This window comes from Triturus cristatus, chromosome 1_2, assembly GCF_964204655.1.
Source record: "Triturus cristatus chromosome 1_2, aTriCri1.1, whole genome shotgun sequence".
NCBI classification, from domain to species: Eukaryota; Metazoa; Chordata; class Amphibia; order Caudata; family Salamandridae; genus Triturus; species Triturus cristatus.
In genome coordinates, this window is record NC_140580.1 from 844,979,190 (window position 1) to 845,000,044 (window position 20,855).

The 20,855-nt window shown below is 43.6% G+C and overlaps 1 protein-coding gene across 2 annotated transcripts in view; it reads right to left on the minus strand.

Annotated features, from left to right (window-relative positions):
* NOL9 (nucleolar protein 9) overlaps positions 1 to 20,154 on the minus strand; it is a 261,084-nt gene extending 240,930 nt beyond the window's left edge. The window contains exon 1 of one of the 2 annotated variants that reach the window (XM_085609003.1): positions 19,797 to 20,154. In XM_085609003.1, coding sequence (XP_085465129.1) covers positions 19,797 to 20,117 — 321 coding nt within the window. In that variant the 5' untranslated portion in view covers positions 20,118 to 20,154. The remainder of the gene's footprint in view (positions 1 to 19,796) is intronic. The other variant, XM_085609002.1, reaches the window with a different exon arrangement.
* Positions 20,155 to 20,855: the final 701 nt, after the last annotated feature.

Sequence of the window (20,855 nt, forward strand, 5' to 3'; positions counted from 1 at the left end):
TAATCTACCCATTACTCACCTGATAGGTTCTTTCAAGCTTGATCATTAAAAAGGTTTCTTAGATTTCTGAACCCTTGCGCTACTGATTAAACTCGTTGTTGATCTTCTGTGTGTCCTTATGGCGGTCAAAATTACTGCACATAACCGTACACCTCTGCGACGTCATTTGACGACTTATGGGGTGCCGGACGATGGGATGGCCGTTATTTTTGTGGTGAGTGCAAATGGAACCCATATTTATGAGTTGTTCTACTCTTGGGTGACACTGCCAGCAGTGAATGCGGATGATAAAACGCTTCACTCGTATACTCACACGCGGGTCCCAGACAATTATACGCCATATCGGACGCTAGAGATCCCCCTTTCAGCCTGGCAGCATAGCATTTGGTTTAATGGCGCCCTTCCCCATTCGGTTGCACTGGCTAGAATGGGCCCTTTGTCAATTCCAGGGGCCACCTGGCCGGTGCTAGCCGGATTTACGCCTCACCCCCGCTATTTGACTATTGCGGTGGATGAGCCGCGTACGCTCCATACAACCCTTATTTCAGTACATAGGGCTTTGGTGCAATACGTTTCACGCAACGTGCAGGTAGGTCCTGCTGTTGCGGGACTACCAGCTGGTCACCCAGCGGTTGTTATTAGTCCCGTCATAGTTAATTTGGTGATGGGCAAGCGCCCCCAAAATAAGGATGACTTTCCTTATTGGCTTGCCGAGAAATTTGACCCGCTGGAAGCCGTGTTTCCACACTCTACAGAGGTGGAGAAACACAGAATACTCACCATTAGTTTGCCGAAAGACATCATCCCTGATGTGTCCGATTGTGACAACTGGGGAAGGATCTTTGCCGCAGTCTACTCGAAGTGCTTCGGCACTCAGTCTATGGCCGTGCTACCCTCTGTCATTAAACGTGTTCAAGATCAGCACGGACCGGAGGCGGCTGCAGAGTTGGGAACGAGGCTTGTCGGAGTAGTCGACGTTGTTGCCCCCCTTGTCCTTGGTAATCTCGAAGGAGATGCGGTACAATTCCAAGTGGCAAATGGCTTAGCCCGCGTCGCTGAACTCGATAAGCCCAAAGAATTACCTAAACTTATTGCGGAAGCCTATAAAACTATTGGCCGCAGTAGTTTGGGAGTTAAACCAACTTAATCATTCCTGACTTGATACAACAAACTAAGGTGAGTTTGTCTGGTAAAGATGATCGTCCAGCTTTTCCAAAGCAGAATTGGAGAGCAAAGAAACAGGGAAAGCAGCAACAGAGGTCTTGTCCTGCGTCTCCCGTACAGCAGAATAGCGAACGCACTTATGATCTGCGCGCTCGTACTAGTATTAAGTCGCCTGATAGATTTCAGGTTACTGAACAACGCTCTCCTCGTTCTTCACAGGAAACATCGGCCTCACAGTCCGGTGGGGAAGACCGTGGCAAAGGTCGGGGTGCACAACAAGGTCGTGAACAACCCCGTCAGGCTGACGGTAAAGGCAAGCAAGACGAGTTTGCACGTCAACGTCCCCAGTTTCAAAAAAAGAAAGTTGCTGCACTGACAGCGAGGTATGCCACAGATAGTGAGAACGCAGCTTCGGAACCCGACATGGGCCTTAACGCTGCTCGACAGCGCGGCGGAGATTACAGTAGTGCAGCAAGCACTGCGTCCATATCTGGAGGCGACAGCAACTGACACGTTCATTACTGTAGAACCTGCTGACACTAGAGTGGCTCCCCTGACAGACTATATGACATAGTCCTCCTAATTGAAGGTGACATACAAAGTACAATTCAAGGGATTTTTTGAGATAATCTGACCTCTTCTTATGACATTCTCCTAGCGGAGGCAGACTGGGCCCCGGCTTTCATTTTAGATGCTCCTAGAGGGGAGTAATCCTCCCGTCCTTTGCGCTCACAGTGCCAAAGGACCACGCTAAAAGGTTCGCTGAAGAGTGGGCTCTGGTGCTAGCACCGGCTTTGTATCGTACTCAGGTGGGCTGGGATAAACTGTCCGCCAGCCATGAGATTGCATTGCGGTCTATGCCCCAGCCACAACCCCAATATCCCATGCGTCGCGAAGCCAGACCTCACGTCGCGGCAATCCTTGAACAATTGGAATATCAAGGTAATAATGAAACATGCGTGTCACCAATGAATAATCCTTTATTCACTGTGACGAAGCCTGATGGGTCGTACCGCCTAGTTTTGGATTACCGGCATTTAAACTCTCATTGCCGGACATGAGCGGTACAAAATACTCACAGTTCGGCTCTCGTCGATAGTCTCGTGCCAAAAAGGTTTAAAACCACACTAGACATTTCCAATGGCTTTTACAGCCATAACCTGTCCTCTATTAGCAGTCCGTGGACAGCGTTTACTTCAGGCGGCAAACAAAAACAGTTAAAAAGACTAGCCATGGGCTACAAAAAAAAAGCCCTGGCGTCTCTTTTAGAGAGCATAGATCCAGATGCGTACACGTATGTCGATGATATCTATCTCACAGACGACGAGTTGTGGCCGCAGCTGTGTCGCGTTGATCGCATTATTGTTATGTTCGCAGACTTCGGTTACAAATTCAATTTTGCGAAGTCTCACATTGCAGAGTATACAGTGTTGTTCTTGGGCTACGAGCTCAACAATGAAGGTCGAGGTTTGGCCCCGCACTTTCTGGAGAAGTGCGCATGCCTGCGTGCTCCTACAACACTGAAGAAATTACAGTCTTTGCTGGGCTTTCTGAATTTCGGTCGTACGTACATTCCAGATTATGCCCAGTGTATCAAGCTGCTTTATGCCTTGGTACAACCTACTTTTTTCCAAATCGTGCTGGCTGCCAGAGCATTCAGCTATTTTGCAATTACTGCAAGCTGATCTTCTTGCTTCAAAATACTTACTGACACGTGATAACCGCACTAACCTGGTAATAAGAATTGTGCCAGGCGCAGTGGGTTTCACGTACTTAACGTTCAATGAGGGCGACACCGTCCCCATTGCCTACAAATCACACCTGTACACTACGGCTGAACTGCGCTTTTCCTCTGTCGAGAAAGTTCTTACGGCAGTGTAGACGGCGATTCTCAAAGAACGAGCGCTGTCCCAAGGAAAACGCATGTTTGTTGTCACACCATATCCTGCCCTTGAGGCAGTGACCAAAGCGATTGTACCAAATTCTAAAGCTGTGCATCCTCGGTGGATACAATGGGCCACTTCCTTGACATCCCCCGATGTCACCTATATCTTTGATGCCTCATTACAGACTCAGGAGTACTTGCAGTATGAATTCGTTCATCCGGCTCCTCTGTCTTTGCGCCCGCTCGAAGATTACCATTGTGTCATTTACACTGACGGTTCTGCGCAACCGGCAACTGGATCGAAGCATGCCTATTCAGCGGCCTGCGCAATTGTGGTGGGTACTTTCGTAAATGGTGAATTCCAATCTGATGTCGTGCATACGCAGTCATTGGGTGATTGTACCGCACAGTTAGCGGAGCTTCGTGCTCTGGTACTTGCACTAGAGTTTGCTGATCCTCGGGTCACTACTCTTATAGTAAGTGACTGTTTTATTGTGTTCAATCTTACAACGACAACCTATATTTTTGGTCTCAAAATGAATATCGTGATTCCAAAAGGTAGCACAATTAAGCATAAAATGCTTTGGGTTCGATTGGCAGAACTTAACCCCTTCAGCGCGGCGTGGATTTCCGCGCCACGCTAAAGGTTCCGTGCGCGGGCGGGGCCATGACGGAGCGGTTCCGTCATGCGCACAGCGCAACCGACGTGCATGACGGAACCGCTCCGTCATGCGCGTCGAAGGGGTTAAAGAACATTTGCCTCTCGTGAATGTTATTCACACTCTCGGTCACCAACGAGTTGATGTCCACGCTGTCGGCAACAGCTTAGCTGACGAGGCAGCAAAAACAGCAGAGGCAACATATCTAGTAGCAGCAGTTACAAGATCCAAAAGTAAGATTGATGATGACATTTTGGCAGCTTTTGCTGCTACAGAAAAGGGAAGTAATTACCCGAGAGGTTACCCTTCTCGTTACCATTATCACTTAAGTCCTGATAACGTCCCATTAGTGAGAATTAAGGACGTTGGTGACAGATTGATTCCCAACGCTGACTGCAGACCATCGTTGATAACAGCAGCTCACAAGGGTCTGGCCTCTGCCCACACCGGCGTTGCAGCTACTGTTTCTCTGTTACAACAACGTTACTGGTGGTGCGGTTTATATAAACAAGCTTGCGTTTATGTTCTGGATTGTGACATTTGCCAGCAGATTAAACCTTCAACTGCTGCGCGCCCACCACAAACTCAGTTGTACATATCTAATAAACCGCTGGGGTGTGTTTATCTAGATCACTGCAGTCCTTTCACCTCTGATACTGCATACAAGTACATCTTGGTTGCAGTGGATTAGTGCACACGTTTTCTGTGGGTATGGCCACAAAGGAGTGCTGATGCCCGTACAGTCATCAGGGATTTGCGTGTCTTTGTGGGAAGTTTTGCGTGTGGTACCTTTCATTCTGATCAGGGTCCTGCGTTTGCCCCCAAGGCGTACAAAGAAGCCATGAGAAATGTGGGGGTCCATGTCAAATTTTCGTCTCCCTACCGACCGGAGGGTAATAGTGTGGTGGAGCGAATGAACCGTGACTTAAAGCAATCTTTGACAGCTAGGGTTTTAGGCACTGGCCGGAACTGGCTAGCCCATCTGTATAACGTCCAACGTGCACTTAATAATCTCCATAGAAGGTCTTTGGGTGGGCGGACCCCATACATGATGCTCTTTGGTATACAAATGTTTGTCCCGGACCTTGATGGTCTAGACATGGCGGCGTCAGCTGCACCCACGTAGATTATCACTGTGCTGTATTACAGACTCTACAAGAAGCCAGAGACAGTCTTGCGAAGGAACACGTGCCCTCCACATCTGATGCTGCGCTTCCGATTCCGGTAGTCGGCTGGCTACCTCGAGTTGGTGATCTGGTCCGTGAGAAGGTGGAGAACAAGAAGGAGTTCGGCCCCTCTTATCGTGCACCGGTTCCAGTGCTTGGCGTGCAGGGTACACGAACAGTAATTTTACCTCCACTTCCTGGTCGCAAGGATAACAGGTACATCTCTATTGACAATGTCAAACTACAGCGAGTGGCCGATTCTTCTTAGTATGACTGCAGCGGTTTTTTGCCCTGCGATGCTGAGAAACTCTGTTTTGGCTCCAGCTTCTACCACCTTGTCTGATGTTGCCATCGAGATGCATGCAGTTACTGGTCCTTTGTTGCTACCACCGGCTGGTGGTCTACCTGAAGATACTGAGTAGGCTTATCCTGCAGATGTACCACTGCCTGTTTTACAATCCACCGCAGTTAACCAGTCACGCTTCTCCTTTGACACTAACTCAATGACTTCCAATGCCCCATCAACAGTTTCTATTTTTGCTGTCTGGTTTAAAAGACATTTTTTAATTCCCCCTTGGACTTACATTTGGCTGGTGCTCGTATGTATTTTTTTGTTCATGTCCATTGGATTTGTGGTGGTATTTTTTCGCCTTGTGAACGGTCACTACCTAAAAGAAAGATCTACAATTAGACTAATTGATGGAACTTTGGCCCCCCACTCCTCATCACACATAATGAAAAGGGACCAGACTTTTGTGAAGATTACTGCCTGGCCTGTGTTAGATGGGATTGCGTGGGATGCTGTTAAATATCAAATTCATGGTCCCACTGAAGTTATCAATGTACCAAATGTATTTCATGTTTCTATGGGTGATGTAGTTAAGCAAAGCATTCGCTCAGATGATTGGGATGTTCAAGCCATAGAAGCACTGTTTTCTGATTTGAAATATTATGCTGCGTTTGTTGCTGAGGATTTGTATTTAGATACTGCTAATTATGGTGAGCAGTTTTGCTATCAACATTATGGCAATCATTTCCTTCATAAAGCCAATACGTTTAGAAATTTTGTAAATTACACACAATGGGAACATTGTCCAGCGCCAAGGCTGGGCAGCTCCACCACATTAGTGAACAAATTCACATATTTTTCTGATTTCAGTGTTTCAAATCCTGCCTCCTTTTATTTTAAAGTGGCAGCTGAGTCTGCCTCGAAAGTTAGTCTGACACACACGAAATGGTTATATCCAAAATCCTTTATGGATGATTTGGCAATAAAAGGTTATGAACTGTGGAAAGCTACTATTGATCTTAAAATCGGTTTGGGGTTCTAAACCGTGGCAGGTACAAGGAACAGAAGCTTTGCATCGTGCCTGCCTCATCCCGAACCACATGATGTTTTTGAATTCAACGATTTTTCAGACCACCTGCTTTGGATTGGCTACTTCTAAAAAATTAAATTCTCCCTCTACTCCGGATCTGGGTGCTTATCCTAATTGGGATAATCATACAGATCTGTCCCTTGATGCGTTGCAGTCATACGTTTCTAACGCATCCTTCAATATTTCCAAATTAAATCCGGAAGGATGGTTAATATGGCAAACGAGCTCAGATTCCTGTCAACATCGTTTTCTAGATTTAAATCCGGGGTATACGCAGATTCGTGTGGACCCCCGTTTTGAATCATCTCATACTGTAACTACCTACTCTGTAGGGAAGTTATGCCAATCTTGGCTGCAACATTCCACCTTGGCATCTGTTAAACTTCGTTTTTCCAAATTACATGACAAAATAGATTTGAATGATTTTGTTAAGGGTACTGCAGGTGGCAGGTCCAAAAGATGGGTATATGCCGTTTATAACGAAGTTTGGAAGTTATCACAAATTGAAGCTGCTTCCAGATTACGGGCTATTGATCAAGCCAATATGGAAAAAGTACTGGCTGTTATAGATAATAGCATTAACACCCTTTCTTCCAGAATTTACACGTTAGATAATATCGTTTCATCTGTTGTTGACATTGTGCAGGATGATATGTCTGTTTTATATCATGGTCAAAATCAATAATGCAATTTGCATGGACATTGCAAACGTTAAAGGCTGGGAAAGTCCCTTGGGACTACATGAATACTTCATCTTTATTCCTTCCTTTTAATCTAACTGCAAAACAACAGTTCATGTCCATGAAAGATGCAACATACTCACTGCTACACATTGAAAAGTTAGAACCTTTGCCTTTCTCTGTGGCCGAATTGAACTCCGCTGTGTGGCTTATCCACGGGTTAATTACATTACCATTTCCCCTGTTTAAGTTCGGTTCTTGCATGAAACACTATGCGCTAGGCAGATATGAACAACTAGGTACTGCCTTCCTGCATGAAGTTTGGTCACTCCCATTCACATACAGGTGCGTGAGAGACGGTAAAGAGGTCTACTTAAAAAGGTGTAGAGTGCACTTCCACTCCGGATCACTCTGTAGTATGTCGGCACATTCAATTGCATGGTGCTTGCAATGTGCAAGCTCCTAATTTAGCTTGAATCCTGAAAGGGATGCCAGTGCCAACTATTACACCATCATTCACGCTGCTGGCTAACGGTAGTTATTTGCTCTTAAGTAATGAAGCTTGCTGTCGGATGTTAGTGGGAATTCCCTACATAGTGACTGTATCACAGAGAGTAGTCTGCTGTAACAACGTCCTTTTCCCACCCACGCATGGGCGGCTGGATGTCTCCATCTGGCCTTCCATTAAAACCTTGAAATTGAGTTCAACAAGATGAGCAGAATAAGGGCTCTATTGTCTCAAAAAGAAGTCGCGCTGACTTCTTCCCGGGAAACATTTGTCCTTCACGTAGCAAACACACGCACCAAGGTGCAAGCGCTTTTGGATACTGATCTCCCACTTCATTTTGGTGCCCTGATTCAGACTATCTTTAATTCCTCGTCAACAAGTGGCCTGGCACATTTTTTCAAAATTGTGGGCTCCGGCCTCGTGACCTCCTTCCAAACTATTTTTGGTGTGATCCCGGCATTTTTTAATTCTATTTTTTCCAGCGTCTTTGGAGGTCTCCCGTTGATTCTCGCCCTCGTGGCTGGGGTGCTGTTGTTGCTCTGCTTACTACGCAATGGCTGCACAATTTGTGTCCCATGAGAGCCTGTCCCGGCTGCTCCATCTTCATAACCGGATGCTTGAATACTATGGAACACTACCACTGGCAACCTTGAGCTTAGCCTATGGATTGTCCTTCCGGTTTTCCTACTTTACATGTGTACAACCTGTCTTTCATTGCCTAGAATGTCCGTTCCAATGGGCTCTGGATTTGTGCTTGTCAAACTCGGTGTCTCCTGCCCCGGATTATGATCGACTAATGTGTCCCTAAGTGGCTCATGAGTTGGACTGTTCTGGTGTCAGGATTATGGCCTGTGGAGCGGCACATGGAGTCCTAGGGAATTGGGACATCGGTACGGCTGCAGATGACTTCCTGGCAAGAAGTTATCTTGAAGAACACGCCAGTTGTCCTCTGATGGTACTGGAGGCTCCAGTTGTCGAAGAACATGTGTGTTCATTCCCCTTGCTGAACTGGATGGCAGACAATTTTGTGGGACGTTCTAATGATTTCCTCTTGGAAGCTGTTGCTACTTACTGTGCTTATACGTTGATGGATTAACTTGGATGTCGTCCAACATTCCTTTGCACAAACTTATAATTTTTTATTCGACATCCATCCATAATTTTTTTTTACCCCTATTTATGTTTTTTTTTTTCTCTTCGAGCCTTCACTGCCTCTACATGGATTTCCAATTAGTGCTCTTAGTTACGTTCTATCGAACTTGAACTCTGCGTTCCTTAATTGTACCCCTATTAGTTAGTGGTCCGATCGGGGGGGGGGGTTGTAGTGAGGGCTGCAATGTATATACATACATTGCTAAGTTAGCATAACCGCGTTAGATGTTAGAAAGCCATCTTGCCACTTTTGCTGCTTTTGCACACGACACTGCAGTAACCTGTTATTATTTGAAAGATGCTTGCTCGCCTTTTCTTCACATGAGAACTGTCTGTTGTTCACATCCCTAGCCGCGAGCTGCGACCTTGGTCTGAACATTGTGTAAAGAAAACAGTCTGGGTCGCTAGACAATGCATGTTTTTGAGTTCAGGTTGATCGGCCCACTATTTAGCCATAACACGCACACAGCGGAAAATACCTGAGAGTCGAGCGCTTTTAATATTGCAGGCTGCATGCTTAACACATACATTCTGAAGAAGAGCTTTCCCAGGAGCAGAGCACACCTGATCCTGTGATGTGATTCAACTAAGCTGATCTTTACGGTATGGGGTTCGCCATTCAAGCCTAGAGACCTTTTGTTAATATAATAATATTAGTTTACTAGCGAAAGGAAGGTGGCTGTATTCCACTGTCATTTGTAATATGATCTCTCCTTTCATTTTTTAATGGTATTGTAACAATGCTGATGGTTTTGATTTTAATCACTTGTCTGCCTATGTTAGCCAAAGTACTGCATCTTAGGACACGAGGTTTATAAAATAAACTCTTTAAACTTTAACGTGTCTCTGTTTATTCTTGTTGTGGACTGATATGAGAATAATAACGAACAGGTATTTTTTGATTCCCACCATTCCTGAGAATACACTAAGTCGCTTGTTCTAGGTTGACTATACATTGGGACCTGCGAGATAAATACGGATAACGAATGGGACACTGATGCTGGTCGGATAGGGGTTCTGAGGTGAGTTTTTGGTACACCACAATTCACTGAGGTCCTGGTTTCCTGCGCATAGTTCTGTGCATGAGCAGAATCCCTGCAACAGTCTCAGGCATTGTGTTTCTCCAGGTCAATTACTGCTATTGGGAATTCCCTCCCTGCGACAGCTCACCATCATTCATATAGTGCTATCAGGCTTATCGATACATGCCCTGCTCATTGTATGCAACAATGCTCACTGTACATGTTAGGTCAATGGTGATATTCAGAAATCATATACACGGGATGAGGCCTTTCTCATACTATTTATCACTGCAACACTTGGCTACACTGCTTCATTGCTGCCTTGCTGGACACGCTCAGACTATAGATCCCAAACTAGAAATATAAAGAGTGCTAAAAAAAAAAACTCAAAAGCAATCAACTGTAGTAATCAAAGAGACAGATGTGCAGATTAAGTAAATATATTTATGCCTTGTTAGTGAAAATAAAGGTGGGCCAACAACACATTATTGGTGCAAGTCTACTAATAAAACACGTTTATTAGTCCAATACAAAGGTCAAGTTCCTCATTATTACAGCAGCACTGTGTAGCTAACTTGATAAAACACTGCTTAAAGCCTAAGGGTTAGGTCTAGAATTAGGTGACAGTAGAAACTGGAGATATACTCCCCACAATTATAATAATTGTATCAGCCTACACGTGCATAACCGCTTGTCCTCCGGCTATGGTTAAATACCCTACAACCACAAAAGAATAAAACAGCATTACAACCCCACAAGAACAAAACGCATTGTGCAAAATATTACATGCAGATGCATAATGTGTAAAGTGCACTGGCATGCTTTTGTTTAGGGAGGCATGCATCATAAGAGTATTGTTATGAGCCAGAATGCAACCCAATATAGGCCTAGGTAGTTGAACGAACTTTTCCCTACATTTGTCCTACCTTACTCTACATAACGGCTCTGGCGGTGACCTTTTACCTAGTTAGGTACCAAATAAATGTGTGGTTTTCTTCGAAAACTAGCCTCATATGTGTTATGTTCAATATACTTCTATAGTGCAAGTCTACCCATAGGTGTCTTGGCGGTTGCGGGTCATCAGCTACTAAGCTAGAGCATTACTGATTCCTAAACAGCCAGGTCTTAAGTTCTCTTCTGAAAGTGAAAAGGGTGGGTATGAACCTAAGGTACGATGGGGTAGAGCTGCCAGCCTAGCTGTGCTGTTAATGAAAATCCTTCCTCCCCATTTCACTTTGCTGATTCTTATGGTGGTAATCAATTTTGCATTGGTAGATCGTAGAAGTCTACTTGGTGAGTGCCAGTTGAAAACCTTCCACGGGAATTTCGATCCTTCTCTGTGCATGGCTTTATGGGCCACAGAGAGTGCCTTAAATTTAATCTGTTGTCGCACCGGGAGCCAGTGCAGCCCCCGAATGCCTGCGGATATCAACTTGTATTTGGGGATGTCCAAAGTCAATCTGGCTGCTGCGTTCTGCACCGCCTGGAGCTTATCAAGTAGTTTAACCTGTAGATTCATATATAAGCCATTGCAATAGTCCAGTTTTGATAAAATCAGTGAAGAAACAGTCTTTCTGGTATCTCTGGGAATGAAAGGAAAAATGTTACGCAAGGTTTGTATGGTAAAAAATTAGGACACTAATTTCTACACCTGTGCCTCATATTTGAGCTTATCATCCATGATAAAGCCAAGATTTTGAAATTTAGTCACCGGAGTGGGAGGAGGGGCCAGACTGGCCAGCCACCAAGCTGGAGACCATGCTGGAGAGAGATTTCCTTTTTTTTTTTTTTTTTTATTGAGCTTGATCTGTTTCATTCAAACAAACAAAATATATATATTCTTAGTACAACAAGAAGTACATCAGTTAAGAAAAACAAAATCATTACAGCACAATACGAATGCACAATTAATATAAAATATAGAAAATGCAAAGTAAATCTCTACATGTTTTACATCATCAAATCATATCAGCCCTTCTCTCTACAGGGGGGTGATCACACATTTGAATACCAGTTGGAGATTGGGGCCCAGATCTGGGTACCCCGGAGTCTTGTTTTCCTGCCTCTTGTACTGTATATAGCTGTCTCCTGCTTATAGATGGCAAGAAATCGGCTAAGCCACATCTGAAAAGTAGGTACATTGGGATCTTTCCAACAAGCAGCCAAAATGATACGAAAAACAGCTGTGCCCAGGAAGACAATCCTCTGTTCCTCCAAGCTGTACCCCAAGGATTCGTCAAAACCTAAAAGAAATAGGGTTGCGGAGGATCTAAGAATCCGCCCAAATATTTGAGTCCAAAATCCTCCAATCGATGTTTGCAAATTATCCAATTTTGGGCATTCCGCAAACATGTGAATTAAGTTTGCCTGTCCCTGGCTACATCTAGGGCAGCAATCATCTAGTCGCATTCCCCAGGTAAAAAGTTTGGCCGGGGTAAAATAAAGGTTGTAAATAGTTTTGAAATATTGTGCTTTGAGATTGGGCGCTAAAAATAATGTTGTGTAGAGAGTTAGGGAGTAGTCAATATCTACATCTGGGTTTCCAAGTTTTTGTGCCCAGGATCTCTCCACACGATCTAAATCGTCTTTAGAGGATTGAGAGAAAATATCATATAAAGTGCCTATCCTAGTGGTTTGTTTCTCAATAATAGAAAAAAAGGGAAAACTATCTAAGGTGATATTAAGTTTTGATTTCCGTATATTAGTAAAGACTTGAAAATATTTTAAATAATCTGTAGATGGAATATCAAATCTCTGCTGTAGTCTCTCAAAAGATGGAATAAAATTTTGTCCTAGAAAATGACCAAGTGTATATATGCCTAAATTCTCCCATCTCCTAGAGACATTATCTATCATAGATGATGAGATGATCTTGCTATGCCACAGAGATGTATATCTTGTTATTTTAGGTATACCTAATTGTTTTGCGGCCAGTTTCCAGATTTTCCATGCGTCTCCAATCACCTTGAACTTGGTCTTTTTATAATAAGACGCTTCCAATTGTCTCAGAAATAGCCCTTGACATTTTTCACCCAATCCCAGTTCAAAAATGGAAGGAATATAGGAGTCTATGTTGGGTAGGTTGGCCGGTTTAACTTTAAAGAGAGGGCCCATTTGTTGGAGTAATGTCGCCCAGAGATAAAATGTCAGGTTCGGGATACCAAGGCCACCTCTATGTACGGAGAGAGTTAGTAATGGTAATGCTCTCCTTATTTTACCATAGTTCCATATAAATTTAGATATCGTGGAATCAAAAATTTTGATAATACTAACGTCGGCAATCAATGGAATAGCCCGGAACAGATAAAGTATTCTGGGAAATATACTCATTTTGATATAATTCGCCCTCCCAATTATTGAGAGATGTAGGTTATCTACCCTCTTCAGATCTGTTTTTACTACCTTAATCAAAGGATCATAATTAAGCCGGTTAATCTCTTTTACCTCAGGAGAAATAATTACACCAAGATAAGTTGCATTTCTCACTTTGTAGGGACTTTCAAATATGGTATTATTTGTACATAACACCATAGTTTTGTCTCTATTGAGTGAGTAGCCGGAATAAACACCAAAATCCTGGGTTAATTGTTCTATTTCTGCTACGGCTTCGTCTGGATTCGTTGTAAGCACAGCAATGTCATCGGCATATGCCAATATTTTTGTAGAGTATGAGCCCACCGTAACTGGTTGTATTTGGGAGGAGTTAAGGAGCTTTAAAATTAAAGGATTAATCACTAGGGCAAATAATATCGGGGAACAAGGACAGCCCTGCCTAGTGCCTCTTTTTACCTCAATAAACTCCGACTCAAAGCCATCAATAAATAGTTTAGCTCTAGGGCTGACATACAGAGCTTTTAAAGCTTTGACAAAGCCTGGGCCGAAGTTATTATATTCCATTATTTCCCATAAGAACCGCCAAGACACTCGATCAAATGCCTTTTCGGCATCGAGTAAGACCATTGACATCTCTCCCCCCCGTGACGCCCATGATGTCAAATAAGGCAATAACTCTACGGGTATGGTCAGTTGTTCCTCTCCCCGGGATAAAACCGTGCTGCCATGGGGATACAAGATGTTCAATGATCCCCCTCATTCGGTTTGCAAGTATCTTGGAATATAGCTTTGAGTCAGAGTTTATAAGTGAGATAGGTCGATATGAAGATGGAAGCTGGGGAGGTTTCCCCTTTTTTGGAAATATTACTATGTTAGTATGTTTCCAAGACTCTGGTGTAGCTGAGTGATGTTGTATTCCCAAAAAAAGGTCTAATAAATAGGGGAGTATCTGTTTGCCCAGCACCTTATATAACTCTAAAGGAATCTTGTCAGGACCAGCCGCTTTCCCATTGGCTAGATCCGACAAAGCAATTTCTAACTCTACCATTGTGATTTCTTTCTCTAGTTCTTCTCTATCTCCTTGATCAAGTACTCTAGATAGCTCTGATTCCGACAACCACTCGCTAAGAAAGGTTTTCATGTCTCTTGTAGATAGATGCTCGTTATCATTTTGATATAGTTTTTGGTAGTATTTTCGAAAGACATCTACTATATCTTGAGGGGAGGTATACTGTTGACCCTCATATTCTATATTCTTTATTTTGTTGTATGTCTCTTTCTGTCTAGTTTTGAGAGCTAGTTGCCTCCCTACTTTTTCCCCTGCTTCATAGATTCTGTTTCTATTGGCTTGATATATTTCCGCCGCTTTTTGCGTTAACGAGCTATTAATTTCGGTTTTTAAGATCAGTAATTTTTGTAGTATGTCAGAAGTTGGTGTTCCTTGCTGGATTTGTTTGGCATGTACTATTTCCAAGTTAATAAGTGCCGCCTTATGTTGCTTGTTAATATTGTCCTGAGTTTTCTTACATTTAGCAACATACGCTATAGTCTCTCCTCTGATTACTGCCTTAAAACAGTCCCATACACTAAATCTGGATGTACTATATTGATTACAGTCGAAAAAAGATTGAGAAACTGATGTAATATAGTTAATATAATCTGGGTTCAAAAAAAGCTTCCGGTCGAACGACCATTGGAAATTAGATCTATTAAAACTATCCAAATCAAAAATTAATGTAAGTGCATTGTGGTCAGAAATAGTTTTGGGATCTTTAATTATATCAATTAAGGCTGTCCCATGTATTGATGTCATAATATAATCTAATCGAGCATACTTATTATAGGGATAGGAGTAATAGGTAAAGCCATTATCATTCTGCCTCAAAGTGTCCCAAGTATCCCTTAAATCATGAGTATCCATCAGACAAGATATTGCCCTATAGACTTTAGGTTTCCGGCCACTGTAATTCCGTGGGAGTCTGTTGTTTACTAATTTTTCTATATTAATGTTAAAATCGCCACACAGGATAAGTGGGCCAGCCCAAGAAGCCAATTCTAGTTCAAGTTCAATAAAGAGTTGTGGGTCATCCAAATTAGAACCGTAAAGTGAGCAAATGGTTATATCCAATTCCAGTTGAACCACAACCCACCTACCAAGTTTGTCGACAAGTCGACGTCTAGGACTCCCCAAACCGGGTTTTGCCAAAATAGCAACCCCACGCGTTTTAGATGTTTGAGATGTTGCTGCCATCAGGTTATATCCAGGAAATTTTAATAAATTTTTGTCGCATCCAGCTATGTGAGTCTCCTGAATACACAGAATGTCCACTGGGTCCTGACGTAGCAGTTGAAACAGTTGGGCCCGCTTTCTCCCATCATTGAGACCCGCTACATTCCAACATCGTAGTTTTACTCTCCCCATTCAAAACTATTCCCCATTGGACCGATACCACCAATGCTAAATAATTTGCGCCACCACCAGCCAATTTTGCATTCGATATTTACTCCGTTCCAATCAATCAAAATAGTTGATGTAAAACTCCAGTCACTTACGTAGATTATAATAACAAAAAAACCTTTAAGAGTTCCTATACTACAGATCAAGCTCTTTTCTGCATTTTCCCCCCCCCGTATCCCCTCCCGCCCCCCCTCCCAGCAGACCCCTGCACCCAACCCTCCCCCCTCCCCCACCCAAGATGTGAGGCAATTAGACTCTATAAGAGTCTTTAGTGATGGAGAGATGCTCCCAAGCCACCCAAAAAAAAAAAAAAAGAAGAAGGGAAGAAAGAAAAAAAAAAAAAAAAAGGCCCAAAAGAAAACAATAAGGAAGATATAGAGAGGCTTATAGAAGCATATAAAGACTAGTAATTCTTATATATCTTTATATCATTCTATCAATCTATCTTTATAAACTCCGAATGATGTCCAATCCATTCTCATTTCTCTCCCTTACGTCAACTCTTATTTCCACAATTCTCAATTCTCTATTGTATATATATCAGTGTTTCAATATAACAGGCTTCTTCCCATTCTCAATATCACTGATAGACCATTAAGTGATACTGTCTAAGAACTCTTTGGCTTTTACTTCCGAAGTAAAAAATTTGGTCTGGCCATTATATATAACTTTCAACTTAGCAGGGTTATTAAGATAAACTAAGGCTTTCTTCTCCATAAAGGGTTTAATAAGTTGTCGCAGACGCCATCTCCTCTCCACCGTCGTGTGGCAAAAGTCCGGTCTTACAAAATAGGAAATGGAGTCCCTAGTCCGTCGAGCTTCTGGCCTGGCTCTATCCGAGATGGCTTGTCGAAGAAGAAAGTTTCCGAAAAACACAAGAACTGCCCGTGGGTAATTGTCTTGCTTCCGCGTGGTTCGTATAGTGATTGGAGTTCTATGGGCCCGTTGAACCTCATTCTCCCAATTCCATGAAGAAAGCTCAGGAAGTGTATCTTTGAAAAGTTGAATGATGAAAGCTCGAATATCAGTACCTTCAATATTTTCAGGTATTCCAAGAACGCGTAGGTTGTTACGTCGTAAGCGATTCTCCATGTCCTCGAGCTTCCATCTTACATCACTCAGTTCTGCTTCATGTAATCCCACTTGTTTCTGTGTAGCTGCAGCCTCTGCCTCATTAATAACTATACGGTCTTCCATTTCTGTCATTCGGGTGTTAAACGCAGTAACAGATTTTGACAGTTTACGCACTACGCCCTGGACCTTGTGCAAAGCAAGTTGTGCTTTGCGACCATCCCTTGATGTCTCTTCTCGATGAGAGGCGATAGCCAGAAGGACTGTATCCATCACCGAGGAGAGCGTAGCATCCTGTTGATTTGGAGAGCACCGCTGCGTCAGTTGAGAGCCGGTGGCTTGTTCTTGAGACCCCAGTGCGGTAGCAGGGGAATAATCCCAAGTTAGACCCTGGGCCCTCTTCTTCCGTATGGTAGCTCTTTTACTTTCCCGGGATTCTGCTATTCGCACGTCTTGGTCGCTCTCCGTATCTGAGCCAGTGTTAGTTTCGATATCCAGTTCAGAGTCATCTGACCATCTCACGTCTTCCATTCCTTCCGATATTGAATAAAAGTCTGAAGGGTCCCTGTCGGTGTCCGTTGGATCGGGAGTTATCTCATCCCCATCAGCTTTCTCCTTGCCGTCAGGAGCCTCCAGTAAATCTCCCAAATTTTTAGAAGTGGCGCCAAGATCTGCTATCTCATGACCATTCTCTGGCATATTGCAAATGGGTTGGTGTTGCAATACTTGCTCTTCCTGCTCAGCCAAAGCCAGAGTAATTGGGGTTATAGTGACTGTTGGAGTGATTTCCAGTACAGTTACTGATGCTGACGTGAGTGAGCCTGCTGAGGTAGTCTGTATCGATAATGTTGGAGAGGCTAGAGCGACATTAGACAAGACAGGAGTATCACACAAGAGAAGATTCCCTGTATCTTGTATTCCAGCATTAAAGTCTGTCCCAGCCTTTAAATCTTGCGCTCCTACCATTGCACCTTTAGGCTCATTGTAAAGCATAGGGCTGTCCACTCCAATACTTATAGCAGCATTCACTTTGGTATTCGCTGTTCCGCTGGAGAGAGATTTCCAAACAGAATAACCTCGGTTTTACTCAAGTTCCATTTTAAGCAGTGTCTACTCATCCAGTTACTTAGGGCGATCATACAGTTGTGAAATCTTAGAGGATGGTTGACATTATCTAAAGCTGAAATGACCAGTTGGGTGTCATCAGCATAGGATGTTGGACTTAAATTAAAGTTTTTAATTAGAGGGGCAAGTTCTGAAACGTAGATATTGAAAATGATTGGGCTCAGTGCAGGGCCCTGAGGGACTCCACATGACAAAGTAAAAAGTGAGGATTTAAACGGACCAAGATTCAGAATGAGATCTTTCTGATAGAAAGGAAGTTAGTAGCGGGAGAGCTTTACCTTTAAACCCCATGGCGTTCAAACGGTGGCTCAAAAATCCATGGTCCACTGTGTCGAATGCTGCAGATAGGTCAAGCAGGATGAGAGCTGCTGACCCTCCGCCATCCAGTGCCATTCTTATCTCTTCGGTGGAGAGGTGGATTAAGCATAAGGATTCTTAGTATCACAACAGGATTACCATCTTCTGCATAAATACTCTGAACAAAAGTCACTGATATAGTCATCCTTGGACGACAGGCCCACAGTACCATTACAGGTAGAACCACATCTTTGCTGAGTGGAACTTCCATGCTGACACAAGACACTGAAGTCCCTGCATGCAGACACTCCAGCACGCAGTGGTCTGACATCCCTTGCGGGGTGTCCAACTCGAAACCAAGATAGGGCCCTTCATTCTCTCTCATCAGGTAGGCTCTTTCCTAGGGGGATTCTTGGCTATACACCTAAATACATACTAGTTCCCTCCATTTATTCTGTACATATCTCTGAGAACAAGCGAGCATGACTGAGCGAAAAGTAGTATACTGTTGTCATGATCCCAGAGGGGTCAGGGTTGTCATGTTCGATGGTTGCCAGAAACTATTCGTTCCTTGGTAAGGTTGTGGGGCTTATAAGTGATTTACTGGACTCGTTCACAATCATTTAAAGCTCTCCGACACCTTCGGGCCTAGCTAGCTTTGTTACTTAATTGGATGAGAGGCAATATATGGATACAAGCAATACGGTACACACAAACAGGCAAAGGAGAACCATCCTCCTGGTCACAGGACGTTTCCCGGACACGGCTCCTCGTTCATACACGGCTAATACAGTTAGAAGTACAGCGTATCATACATACTCTTTGGACAACGTTCTACCAAGAGCTTCTCCTTTGCACTCTAAGACTTGTTTTAATCTCCTTTTTGATCCAATGTCTGAGGATTCATTACATTCCTCCACGCCATTGCCCTGAAGAAGCCCATGTTTGGGCAAAACGCGTTGGCTGGTTCTATCATATGAAGCACAGCTGAGAATAAAAAAAGACCAGAAAACGCGTATCTGCATATGCCCTTTATTGATGTGTTTGTGTGTACCGAATTGCTTATATCCAAATATTGCCTCTCATCCAATTAAGTACCATAGTTATCTTCATGGTCTACAAGCAGCAGACCATTTGAGGTGGACAATACTTTTTACATCTAAGTGTCTAGTTCTGGTGGTGCAGTCATCTATGACCCAGCGGCGGCTCCTCCTTCTTTCCGGATCTAGCTAGCGCTATATAAACTTATAAACAAATCAATTTAACACCAAACTCTCAAGGCAGTTATACTTTACTAAATCAGTCACAGTGAAGGGCAATAGGCATATTAAGTGGTGAAAGTATGAAATGTAGTGAGCACGTGAGAAAGCCCAAAGAGTATCAAATCCATGCCAAGCATCAAATGAAAGATCCCTGCACACACACTGGAAAGGGACGGAAGTAGATATCCATCTTCACACTTGAAATTAAAAGATACATATCGCGCACATAAACTTACTGTGAATAAAACCAGTCTCTAGAGCCACAGTCTCTTGCTGGCCGATCAAACAGCTTGTGCATTCATATATCAAAATTAGACAGTGCTCATGCATACACGAAAGCAACAATACTATCAGTGTGCAAACTGCAATTCCCTTTTTGTCTCTAGTATAATCCAAAATAAAACACACTTATTAGACGCATGAATTATGCAGGGCGTAGTTGGGTACTATTTACTGTAAGTTTCAACTATACAAACGGCCCCAGTACGATTCAATCTACTGTCTGCACCTAGCTCAAACCATGTTTAGCATGTTTGAGTATAGTCCCTCCTCTCTGTTTATGACAGTCCTTTACTTGTGGTCTAAGCCTTGTCCTCTCTAGTTATACCTTAGTGCCATCAACAGCTCTCACTCACCTGTGCCGAAGGTATGAGAACTACGCAGGCTCCTGGGGCGGCTTGTACTGCAACCAGTCCAGGAAGATCAGGTTCGCTGGCTCCAGGGTCGTCATTTAGCTCCTCGGGCGCAGTAGACTCTTCTATTCCCTGTGCCATGCCATCTTCCTCTTCTGCGTAGGACCGCCAGTGTTCCTCCTCCTGATCCGGTGCGGGTGGCATTGTTGTGGGCTGTGGTTGGCGCTTCACAGTCGCTGGCCGCTTATGGTTCCGAGACTTAACAGGCCGGCCGCGCCGCGCGGTCCGAGAACCGAACCTACGGTACAGCATAGCGCCTATCATTCAAAGCTGCGGGTCTCGCGAGATTTCCGAAAGTGTATTATATGGTTCCAATTACTTATGCGTCTTGGGGGCGGGGTCTCAAACTAGCGGCAGCCATTGTAAGGGCAGGAAAGCATGAACGTGTTGAACGTCTTTTATCAGCACGTCGACCTTCTGCCTGACTATACCATGACCGCCAAGGTACATGTGCACATGCGTAGTCAATGGTTATGAGACCGTTGTTTACAAATCGCTCCATGTGGTCCAGCGTATTCATGTAATACGCAGTTAAACGTTAATTACATGTAGTGTAAGGGAGGGCGGTACCAGAGCTCTGCACCGGCAATACAACAAATAGAGATATTAAATCGGGTCCCTAACGGGCACAATGTTACATACATACCTGACAAGTTTCTAGTTTGCCTGTTTGAGACATTTTCATGTTTTTGGTGCGCTTATGTGTGATATTTCAATGCCACGTGTGACATTGAGTGACAGTTCATTGTGAGTAAAATAAAGCTATTCTGTCCCTGTAATGATAGCAATATTAGAAAATGCCCCCTTTGCTAAAACTACAAAATGCAACCTGACAGTCACTGTGAAGCTTTGAGTGGCTGAACATTGGTCACACAATTCACAGGGCTGTTTGGTAGCTCTGCAATGTGCTTATTACTTTCCTTTCTCCCTCACCTCCATCTCCACCCATGATCTTTTTATTTTTGTCAATTTAACTTGTTTATGCAAACTAAAATGTATCAA